The following is a 12533-nucleotide window of genomic DNA, read 5'->3' as shown; positions in this document are numbered from 1 at the left end:
TAGCAAGAAGAGACAAAAAAAAAAAAAAAAGAAGTCTTATGAAGTGAACAGTGCAAATAAACAGAGGAAAACAATAGGATGGGAAAGACTAGGGATCACTTCAAGAAAATTAGAGATACCAAGGGAACATTTCATGCAAAGATGGGCACAATAAATGATAGAAACAGTAGGGACCTAACAGAAGAAGAAGATATTAAGAAGAGGTGTCAAGAATACACAGAACTGTGGGGGAAAAGTCTTAATGACCCAGAAAAGCACGATGGTGTGATCACTCACCTGGAGCCAGACATCCTGGAGTGTGAAGTCACATAGGCCTTAGGAAGCATTACTATTAACAAAACTGGTGGAGGTGGTGGAATTCCAGCTGAGCTATTTCAAATACTAAAAGATGATGCTGTGAAAGTGCTGCACACAATATGTCAGCAAATTTGGAAAACTCAGCATCGACCACAGGACTGGAAAAGGTCAGGTATCATTCCAGTCTCAAAGAAGGGCAATGCCAAAGAATGTTCAAATTACTGCACAACTGCATTCATTTCACATGCTAGCAAGATAATGCTCAAAATCCTTCAAGCTACACTTCAATACACGAACCGGGAACTTTCAGATGTACAAGCTATATTTAGAAAAGGCAGAGGAACCAGAGATCAAATGGCCAACATCCAGTGGATCATAGAAAAAGCAAGAGAATTCCAGAAAAACATCTACTTCTGCTTCATTTACTATGCCAAACCCTTTGATTGTGTGGATCACAACAAACTGTGGGAAATTCTTTGAGAGATAGGAATACCAGACCACCTTACCTGCCTCCTGAGAAACCTTTGTGGAGGTCAAGAAGCAACAGTTAGAACTGGACACAGAACAAAGGACTGGTTCCAAATTAGGAAAGGAGTGCCTCAAGACTGTATATCGTCACCCTGCTTATTTAACTATATGCAGAGTATATCACGTGAAATGCCAGGCTAAATGAAGCACAAGATGGAATCAAGATAGTTGGGAGAAATATCAATAACCTCAGATATGTAGATAACACCATCCTTATGGCAGAAAAAGAAGAGGAACTAAAGAGCCTATTGATAAAGGGGAAAGAGGAGAGTGAAAAAAATTAAAACTTTTTCACTTAAACTCAAGGCTTAAAACTCAACATTCAAAAAGCAAAGATAATGGCACCTGGTCCTATCACTTTACAGCAAATAGATAGGGAAACAATGGAAACAGTGACACACTTTATTTTCTTGGGCTCCAAAATCACCATGGACGGTGACTGCAGCCATGAAATTAAAAGACGCTTGCTGCTTGGAAGAAAAGCTATGACATAGCTAGACAGTTTATTAAAAGGAAGAGACTTAACTTTGACAACAAAGGTCCACCTAGCCAAAGCTATGGTTTTTCCAATAATCATGTATGGATGTGACTGTTGGGGGCATAAACTTTGCCACTGAGCGCTGAAGAATTGATGCTTTTCCACCATGATGTTGGAGAAGACTCTCGAGAGTCCCTTGGACTGCAAGAAGATCAAACCAGTCAATCCTAAAGGAAATCAGTCCTGAATATTTATTGGAAGGACTGATGCTGAAGCTGAAACTCCAAAACTTTGGCCACCTTATGCAAAGAACTGACTCATTGGAAAAGACCCTGATGCTGGGAAAGATTGAAGGAGGGAGGAGAAGGGGATGACAGAGGATGAGATGGTTGGATGGCATCACCAACTCAATGGACATGAGTTTAAGTAAGCTCCAGGACTTGGTGATGGACAAGAAGCCTGGCGTGCCGTGGTCAGTGGGGTCACAAAGAGCCAGGCACAACTAAATGACTGAACAGCAACAATCCTGTCTTACATAATGGCTGTATCTGTCTACATTCGCACCAACAATGCAACAGGGTTCCCTTTTCTCCACGCCCTCTCCAGCATTTATCGTTTGTGGACTTTTGGATGATGGACATTCTGACTGATGTGAGATGACACCTCATTGTGGTTTTGATTTGCATTTCTCTAATAATGACCGAGGATGAGCATCTTTCCATGTGCTTATTAGCCATTTATATATCTTCTGTGGAGAAATGTCTGTTTAGGTCTTCAGTCCACTTTTTGATTAGGTTATTTGCTTTTTTGGTATTGAGCTACATGAGCTGCTTGTATATTTTGGAGATGTATTCTTGGTCAATTGTTCTAGCTCAAAGGATTTGAGCATACTCCTGCTAGTATATGAAATGAGTGCAATAGTACCATAGTTTGAACATTCTTTAGAATTGCCCTTCTTTGGGATTGGAATGAAAACTAATCCCATGGGATACAATCTATTAAAATGCACTTGCAAAAAAAGAAAGGAAAGGAAAATACTTTCAGAATACAGAACTTGATTTTATAATAGCTTTGTACTCGACAACCTCTTAATAAATTTCCACTCAAAGTGTACTTGGAAGTTTGCCACCTTTTTTCCTATATATTAGAGTTTCACCTGAGGGAGAAATTTCTGAAGATTAATCCTGATTACCAAGAATGAAAAAAAAAACATTCAACAGATCACAGTTTCATGCCAACATTATTTGTGAAGAAAACATCATTGCTCATGTTCAGCCTACTGTCAAAACATTTGTAACATGTTTCTAAAAGGCCCAGATAGAAGTGTGTGTAGAGATTACCAAGGGCAACAATGAAAGTGCTGGCTTCCCTCTTCTTTCCCTAACACACTTTCTGAGATGAGCTTTAGCACCCAGACTGTCCTTGGTGGCTCAAGAAAGCATTTCAGTATCATCAAGAGTCTGGATACTGAGCTGAGTTTGCTTTAAGCTTAGAGATGATTTTTTTTAATCAGTTTTATTTCCTAAATTCCTCTCACATTCCCACTGGTGTGATTTCATTTTGAAAACATTTCATCTTTAAGGTCCAGAACAGTTTTTAGAAATTTTTTTGAAAATAAGGGCAACAAGTTATGTAATTGACTATGAAAAAGAAATACACCACAGGGCTATGCTTATAAGTGTCTGTGTTGTGTGTACATGTGAACTGAGATCTCCAATCTACAGATGTATTAAATTTTGGATCTGTATCTTTCCTATAATGAATCATAGAATATTGACGACACTAAAAAAAAAATAATAATCCATTGTCTGCAATTATTTAAGTTTTCAAATACCTTGAAGACAGGGACTTTTTCTCTAGTGCTTGGATCCACAAATAACAACTAGTAGATGACCAACAGAGTGAAAAGGTCCCCCCACTTCTTACATGTTAAAACCTGAGGCCAAGAGAAGAAAAGTGACTGGCACAGCTCTTCCAAAGCTATGTTTCAGTAAACTGGGACATCACAGAATCTTCACCTACATCCCAACTCTCTATCCAATAATAGATTTTAAATGTCTACTGATGTTTTAAAATGGATGAATTCCTCCTCTTTACTTCATAAAGGCCTAAGTTTGTGAGGTAAAGCTACTTTCAGATATCAAATATTTAACCCACATAACTTCTTTAAAGCATAAATAACCCCCAGGGAAATGTATTAGTTGTTTAACAGTTTCAGTTCCTTGATTGACAGACAACAGAACTTGGAAGCTTGAATAGTCTGGATCTATGAACTGCAACTTCCAGAGAACCACTATATGTGGTTTGCTCTTCATGCCATCACATACAAGAAAGAAAGTCCACCACAAACAATTTATTACAAATTCTACTTTTGAAAATAAACTATAAAAAGGAATTTAATTTAACCCATCACTAAAAGAGCAAATAAATAATTTTTGGCCCCTAAACCTTTTAGGCAAACTAGGCCTGTCTTTGCAGTACTTATTTGGGCTTCTATTTTCCTGAAGAAATGAAGTCCTGCTAAAAGACACAAGGAGAAGGAGGCAAGATAAACACTAGTGTGCCGGCTGCTCTAAGATGAGCAACCTCAAAGATTTAAACTTGGTCCCAAATCCTTGAAAAATAAATGAGTCAGCATGTGGAGAAGCCTACAGATCTTGAACATGAAGAGCCTGGTTAACTGTGGTCATGAGCACTCAGAAGCTGTGATGAAGGAAATCCAGTCCCACTTAATGCTCCAAACGTTATGATTGTAGTTTTCACATTAACCGACAAAGTGGAGCAAATTCACAGCCGTAATAGCATAGACTCCTCCAATCACTTTCTCTCTACAGTTTCATAGTAAGACGAGATCTGTATGGGCCTTTGCAGGTTATTATCCTGTGTTTTACCCAGTGCCTGAACTAAACAACTGCTGAATAAATCTGCACAGGATACTACCCTAAACAGTCTTATTTAATTCTCAAAAAAGTCTTATGAAAGAAGGAGGGCAGCCATTATTCCCATCTCACAGAAGACAAAGTTCCCAGACACTATGTCATCTTCATCACTAAGGTTCATCAGGCACTTACCATGTGCTAAGCCCTCTGAATGTATTAACATGTTTAATTTCCATGGTATTATGATATGGTAGATATGAACAGCATCTCTATTTTACAGGTGAGAAAACTATGACACAGAGATATTAACACATAAGTATTAACATAACTACAATCAGCTATCACAATTAGGAACTAGCACCGGGACTGAACCTAGGAAGGTGGCTCCAGAGTCCATATTTATATCGTGACAATATCATGCCTTGACATTTGACTGCCCAAGTAGTATCTGCTTGCTTTGGGCTTGGTCACACGGCTAGTTGATGGTCAGTCCAAGACTACTTCCATCCTCCCTCCAGCCCACCTCCCTACCTCAGTAGGTCCTGTCAATCATCACCTGCAAAAACAAAGTTTCCCTGGGCCTCAGCACAAGTCTAATTAACTGGACAGAGTTAGCATGTCCAATTAACTGATGAACTAACTATTCATAGAAACCCAAGTTTCCAAAGACAGGTGAAAGGCCTCAAGGTGGAGGCATCAACCACTGGTAAACCTCTGCTGCTTCTAGGGACACTCATATTTGAAACTTACTATTGAAGATTCACCTGTTAGGTAACACAAAGCCTCTTATATGTAATTGGAAGTCATTACCTTATTAGGAAAACCTCATAGTTGGAGAACATGCCAGAGCTGTGTGATTACAGGAATGAAAGGGCAATGAAAGAAAGATACAGCCTGTGTCCTATAGGGAGATTACTTGTAAGAAGGTTCTTCATATGGGACAACCTAACTTAATGCTATTTAAGAGTCCATGTTTTAGCAACTAGTCTAGAATATTTAAATATGTTTACATCAAATATAGGGTGTTTCCCTCTTACACTGTTGGTGGGAATGCTAACTAGTACAGCCACTATGGAGAATGGTGTGGAGATTCCTTAAAAAACTGGAAATAGAATTGCCATATGACCCAGCAATCCCACTTCTGGGCATACACACTGAGGAAACCAGAACTGAAAGAGACACATGGACCCCAATGTTCATTACAGCACTGTTTACAATACCTAGGACATGAAAGCAACCTAGATGTTCATTGACAGAGAAATGGATAAGAAAGTTATGATACATATACACAATGGAATATTACTCAGCTCTAAAAAAAAATGCATTTTGGTCAGTTCAAATGAGGTGGATGAAACTGGAGTCTAGAGTGAAGTCAGAAAGAGAAACACCAATACAGAATATTAACGCATATATATGGAATTTAGAAAGATGGTAATGACAATCCTATATGCAAGGCAGCAAAAGAGCCTGTTCTTTACAGGCTCTTGGACTATGTGGGAGAAGGCAAGGGTGGGATGATCTGAGAAAATAGAACTGAAACATGTATATTACCATATGTAAAGTAGATGACCAGTGCAAGTTTGATGAAAGAAGCAGGGCACTCAAAGCCGGTACTCTGGGACAATCCTGAAGGATGGGGTGGAGAGGGAGGTGGGAGGGTTTTCAGGATGAAAGGACAATTGTACACCCGTGGCTGATTCATGTTGATGTATGGCAAGACCACCACAATATTATAAATTAATTATCCTCCAATTAAAATAAATACATTTTTAAAACAAATATATGGTGTTTCCTAAGCCACACAACAAATGGATTCCTAAATCATTCTGCTAAGTGAACATTCATTTATCTTCCCCCACACACATAAATGAAAAGCTTGAATGCTAAATGCTAAGTCACTTCAGTTGTGTCTGACTCTGTGCGACCCCATAGACGGCAGCCCACTAGGCTCCCCCGTCCCTGGGATTCTCCAGGCAAGAACATTGGAGTGGGTTGCCATTTCCTTCAATGCATGAGAGTGAAAAGTGAAAGTGAAGTAGCTCAGTAGTGTCCGACCCTCAGCGACACCATGGACTACAGCCTTCCAGGCTCCTCCATCCATGGGATTTTCCAGGCAAGAGTACTGGAGTGGGGTGCCATTGCCTTCTCCGAATGAAAAGCTTATATGCACCTATATTCAAATTTTCTCTAGTAAGAGAAAAATATCAGTGAAGCTTTTTGTAGAAAATGAATCAACACACACAGTGATTTCTTCCAAGCATCTCTTCCATTTTCAAATACCAGAACATGGCAAAGCACTAAATGTGTTAAGATATATTTACTGAGAAACCTGGTGTCTGACTTACCCGCTGGATTTCTATCAAAGAACAATACCGGAGCTCTCAAAATGGACTTCAACATTTTGTTGTGCAAAGTTTGTGAAGAATTAACAAGGACGTACAATGCCAACAGAGATCTTATGACACCAAGAAGGAGACTAGATCCATTTAAACCTGAAATAAAGAAATGTCACTCATAACATAAAATCTCTGCCTTTTCTTCAATGATATGGAAGTACAGCAGGCAGTTTATAAAGATATTATGTATTTTCCACTATAAAAAGAATTTACATATAAATTTTTATATATAGAATATGAAATAAATAAGTTTAGATACATCTATATAATGGATTCTATAAGTTTAATGCATTCACAAGATACATTTATTAAAAAGAATATGAAAATCAGTATCTTCCTTTCACGAAACAGAAATCATGTGTGAAGAAAAAATGAGGTGTAAACTACAATTTCCTTCTAGGCTTTCCAAACTCAATTTGCAAGTTCTAACAAAAACTCAGAAGAAAAATTAACTATAAAAAGTAGTTAATCATTCTCCATGTTTCAAATCTCACTATTTACAAAATTTTCCATAATGTGAAATTGTGGTATGCTTTGGTATCAGCATGTGAATTAACAGGAAACAGGAGAAATTATTTCATTTCATTGTACAAAATACCCAGTGTCTTTAAAAAATAGGAAAATACCATACTAAGTTACAAGTAGAAAATATCTTAAATAGTTGAATTGCAAGAAAATACAAATTATATCTTAACACAAGATAATTAACTTAAAAGAGCATCTAATCTCACTGTTTTATAGAAACAAAAAGCATTTGTAAATGCACATAATTATTTAAATTTGTTCTATTAATAACATAAATGAGTATGTACTATGCATATAAAAATTAAAATAGCCCTCCTAACATCTCTTGAACCCATGATACTAAGGAAACTGGAAATAACTTCTGTTACAAATATTCCATCAAGTATTTTTTCTCCTTCAGCTTTTCACATCACTGTTATTCCAACTTTGGAAGCTGTTCGAATTCCTGAATTCCATCAACAGGCATCTGCCTTAGCCCACTATCCTAAATGGATATACAACAGAATATTTTCCTTCTTCCTTTAAGCCCCCACAGTCCACCAATTCAGAAGGTAAACAGCTAGTGGATTTAGGTTTCTTAGCAAGTGATCAACAAAAGAAGTACCAAATTTCAATGAATGGGTTCTTACAAAAATATAATTCACTCTATCTTTGCAAAAAGTTAGTATGTGTGTTTCTTGTGCAAATATTTTAAAATTTTAGATCAGGATTTCCTTTTGAAAGTACGAAATGCTACACATATTCTAGGCACTTTTGTGAAAACAAAGCCATGTTAATTAATATTAGTCTGGCAAGCCAGATGTTAAATTAATCACATAAGTGGAGATGCAATAACATTGTGATCTCAAGGTAAGAAAGAGAAGGAATCCTAATTAATTTCCAGACACTGGATTTCTCCCTACTTAGCTTCTCTCTTAAGTAATTGGTGAAGCCCAAGAGATGAGCAGTGTGGCAAAGGGGAATTTGCATACCTGCAAGGAAATAGTGCTTTTGCTTGGGGGCCCTTGCTGCCAGAGGAATTCATCTAAGTTCAATAAAAGACAGGGTTTATTCAGACAGAACTGGAAAAATTCAAACCACAGGGTGGGGATCCATTTCTAATCCCCTTGTCCATCCACATTATAAGATTTAGATAAAGCAACCTATCAGAATAGACAGTAGCATGTTTCCAGGGGCTGATTTTCTGAATGTTCAATTCTAGTTTAACTTCCAAAATCCAGTACAGAGCAAATTAAGAGTCTTCATTCACCTTCTTCTAGTAGATTTTTTTAAATAATTATTCCAATTAATTCATAGAGTAAATGCGACTCAGACTCTTATTTGTTGAGGTATTTCTGAATTTCTCCTGGAAGCCCTAGTTGCTCACACAGGCTCCTTCTAAGCACCTCAGACTCTAGTATAATAGACCAGATGATTTGGCTTTACCTGAAAAAATTCCTAAGTACCAGTTCAGATCAAGCATCTCTGTTATATTTCCTTTTTCATATGCCATGATATTCAGAGTACTCTGCTCATTTGTCCTATGGAACAGGGAAGAAAAAAAAAATATCATGCTATAGATAGAATATACAAATATACCAAAAAAAAATTAACCTTAATTTAGGAGATGAGTTTAATGCTAGAAAACGGTTCCCAGCTCTAAGGGCCTTATGTCTCTCTACCTTATAGAGATACCATTTGAATCACGACTTTCAGTTCTCAGAACTGTCTGTGAGGAAGCTTCTGAAAGTGAGACATGGAGAGAGACCATGGGAGGGTCACAGTCCAGCAGGAACTGTGATTTTTCTTCAGGGAAACTACATGAGGGTCAGAAGAGGAGGCTGAACAAACCCCACCCCTCCCCCTGACTCTGGGAAAGTGAGGCTTTGTGTAGACTTTACAGCACTTTGGGTCAGAGCAGGAATCACTCACCAGTTTAAAATCCACCAATCCTGCAGGATGTAGGCAGCCTGGAGCAGGAAATAACAGTCACTCACACACTGACATTATTGAACCTCACACCTCACTCACTAGGATGGGGGACGGAAAGGCTCCAGAAAACAGAGATGGTCTTTCGGACTCAGGTCTGTGCCAAGCCCCACAGCCCAGATGATGAGAGGTCAGGGGAGGGCATGTTATAATTTAATATCTCTAAAAGGCTTTCTTTTTTTTTTTTTTTCTAGAATTTGTCACAAACACACAACACCAATAAGCCTCACTTATTTTGCTACACAAAGATAGTATATTTGAATGCAAATCCAAGTACATGTAAAAAAATAAGTAGTAGTATAAATGTTTGAGGTTTTGAAGGAAGACTCTTGACAGGTACTGTGATAGTCAGTTTTCTGTGTCACCTTAGCCATTCCAGTCTCTGGTCACTTAATCAAATACTCCTCTAGATATTAATGTGAAGGTATTTTTTGTGGATTGTGGTTCATATCTATAATTAGTCAACTTAAGTAAAAATAACCATCATAATGTGGTGGGCCCCATCCAGTCAGTCAAAGGCTGTAAGAGCACAGCCTGAAGCTTCCTAAAGGAGGAAGCAATTCTGCCTTAAGACTTCAGGTCCTGCCTGAGGTTCCAGCCTGCAGGCCTGCTCTTCTGCTTTCAGATTCACCCAGGCAGATCCCACAGCTTCATGAGCCAGTTTTTTAAAATAAGTCTCTTCATAAACATAATAATAATTAAACAAATACACACAGTATAAATAGTATGTGAATATCAGGCTAAGGGCACACACCAAAACAAATTTCCTTACGTACCTGAGCTGCTATGTTTACTAGAATAAGGAAAATGATGACAGACCAGTGAGCACCAGCTCTGAAGTAATTCTTGTAGGTCTTAAAACCAACTTTTCCTTCTAAACGTCTCTCCTCAGATAGTGTATCCTGTATATTCTCAGTCTTGAAGGGAAAAATGGCAGTGAAAGACAAAATTTTAAATAATGAACTACAAAACTACAAAAGTTCAACAATGCCCTAAATTGCAATTCTGTGGCGAAAACAGACACACCTCACATGCTGGTAGGAGTGCAAGATGGTCCATCTCCTATGGACAAGGTATGGAAATATCTAACCTAACCATATATGCATTGACTCTTGGACCTAGCCATACTACTTCTAGTAATCTATTAGAAATAAGGAAATATCATTTGCACAAGGTTATTCATTGTTGCGTGGCTTTGCTTAAAGTAGCAGTGCTCTGTGATGATCTAGATGTTTGGGACAGAGGTGTAGCAGGGAAAGGGAGTCCAAGAGGGAGGGGATATATGTATACATATAGTGGATTCACTTCATTGCACAGTGGAAAACAACACAACATTATAAAGCAGTTATACTCCAATTAAAAAATAAATTATATGACTAAAGAATAAAAATTGGATATCATGACTTTCAGCACACGCAAAACATATCCAATTCAAATATGAATGCAGAAGTTTGTTCCAAAATAACACACAAAATGTAGTTAATGTATCCCTCTAAATGACTTGTGTCACTCAATGATGAAAACATAAAACATAGCTGGTCCTCAAAATACTAGTCAAATACAGTAAGCTGAGTTCACGCAACGAGTTGGAATAAGGTGAGTTTGGATAGCAGGAGGACAGTATATGATCTGAATCTATGTGGTTCCTGAATTTCAGTGATTCCTGAGTGTGGAATGTGAGGGGCTAATCAGTGTCTGCTGTGTGTCAGGGCCTTAGCACACGTTATCTCTGGTCTATCACAACCCTTCTGACACCAAGGCAAAATACGACAATCAGTCATCTGCAGTGCCAGAACATTCCAATATGTAGGAAAAATAGCTGATTTAATGTGGTCACAGCAGGATTTGATAGGAGAAGGTCTTCATAGTAAGCCTCTGGATGTAAAAGGGAAGCTGGGAGCCATTATAAACATACACCCAGAAATTCATAGCAGTGTACCCACTACTGATCTTGATAAGATTCATCATCCTATACCCAGAGGAGAATCCTGGTCAAAGAGCAATTTAAATCTACCAATTCCATGGAATAAGGCCCTGGAAACTGATTTACTTTGAGACAAAGATGTCATGAGAGGAGAAGACTGAATGGCCATCAAAAGCAGACAGACCAGGAGGTTGCAGAATGAGAAACTCACATCTTGGTCTTCTGCAGCTGCATCTTTCAACAAGGGTGTGGAAGACTGTTGAGACTGAACTGGAGACTCGGAGGAGGTCTGAGTTCTCATAGTCGGAGATTCAGGAACTGGAGATGGTTTGGCCTCCTCATTCTCCTTTTTTAAAAGGGAAGTAAAATCTACCCCGGATTTCAGTAATTCAGCATAAGTCCCTTTTTGCACCATTTCACCCTAAAATAAAAATTTTAAACTTGAGAGGAATGCACTTGCATTAGATAATACTAACCTAATTTAAATACTAATCAAGAAAAGTTAACTAGTATTAAACTATAACTTTTGTAAGAAAATATTTCTTAGGTCTGGAATTATGGTTCACAAATCTAGTTCAGCTAGACACAGTACAAGCCTTCTGTTCTCTGCCAAACCAAATATTGTGTAAGGTGCTGGCAGATATGAAAGAAATGTGTGCTCATGTGTTAAAAATGGAGGCCATTGATATAACTACTGTGGGCACTTAGGGAAGCAAAAACTATAGATGTCAGTGGAAGTATCAGTAGAGTATTTTTAGACAATTCAGATAAACTTCATATGACAAGCAGAATTTTTAAAAACAGTCAATTGGAGAAGATATTCCAGGAAACAAACTTAAGACTGACACAGAGGTGGCCACAAGCACATCTGCATAGGTAAAAGTCACTCATCAAATCTTTGCTGACCATGTCACTGTCACAGTAGCATATGTTCAGCTGGGACAAGACCGGTAAGAAGTAGCTCTGGACAGAGAATCCATGAGCTGTGTCTTCATTGTCTTTATAACTTCCCCACAAACTCAGAAAGTTCCCAACTGCAAATTCAATATTCTTTCTGTTCAAGTCATTAAACAAGAAGGCCACGACACTGGAGTGGTTCTAAAGCCTTGGCAGCAAACCAAAACCTAACCCAGAATCAGTGAGCTCAAATTTGAGAGGAGAACTTAAAAACAACCAATCACAATCAGATAACCAGGCCTCCTCAGATCAGGCAACTGCATATCTAATCAACCGCCAATCTAATCAAGTTCTTTGAAAATACATGAAATTATACTTCAGTTTCCCTCCCTCCAGTTCAATCCTGTTCAGTCGCTCACTCGTGTCTGACTCTTTGCAACCCCATGGACTGCAGCACGCCAGGCCTCCCTGTCCATCGCCAACTCCCAGAGTTTGCCCAAACTCATGTCCATTGAGTCAGTGATGCCATCCAACCATCACATCCTCTGTCGTCACCTTCTCTTCCTGTATTCAATCTTTATCAGAATCAGGGCCTTTTTCAATGAGTCAGTTCTTCATATCAGGAGGCCAAAGTATCAGAG

The 12533-nt window shown here is 38.3% G+C and overlaps 1 protein-coding gene across 2 annotated transcripts in view; it reads right to left on the bottom strand.

Annotated features, from left to right (window-relative positions):
- LOC113902482 (multidrug resistance-associated protein 4-like) overlaps nucleotides 1–12533 on the bottom strand; it is a 298821-nt gene that overhangs the window by 113027 nt on the left and 173261 nt on the right. For both annotated transcript variants that reach the window (XM_027557816.1, XM_027557814.1), the window contains exons 15-19: nucleotides 11207–11416; nucleotides 9848–9988; nucleotides 9015–9052; nucleotides 8529–8623; nucleotides 6528–6674 (exon numbers count right to left, since the gene is read on the bottom strand). In XM_027557816.1, coding sequence (XP_027413617.1) covers nucleotides 6528–6674; nucleotides 8529–8623; nucleotides 9015–9052; nucleotides 9848–9988; nucleotides 11207–11416 — 631 coding nt within the window. The remainder of the gene's footprint in view (nucleotides 1–6527; nucleotides 6675–8528; nucleotides 8624–9014; nucleotides 9053–9847; nucleotides 9989–11206; nucleotides 11417–12533) is intronic.

This window comes from Bos indicus x Bos taurus, chromosome 12, assembly GCF_003369695.1.
Source record: "Bos indicus x Bos taurus breed Angus x Brahman F1 hybrid chromosome 12, Bos_hybrid_MaternalHap_v2.0, whole genome shotgun sequence".
In the NCBI taxonomy this organism is placed as follows: domain Eukaryota; kingdom Metazoa; phylum Chordata; class Mammalia; order Artiodactyla; family Bovidae; genus Bos; species Bos indicus x Bos taurus.
Note: the sequence above shows the minus strand (reverse complement) of the source record. Positions and strands in the feature narration are given on the sequence as shown.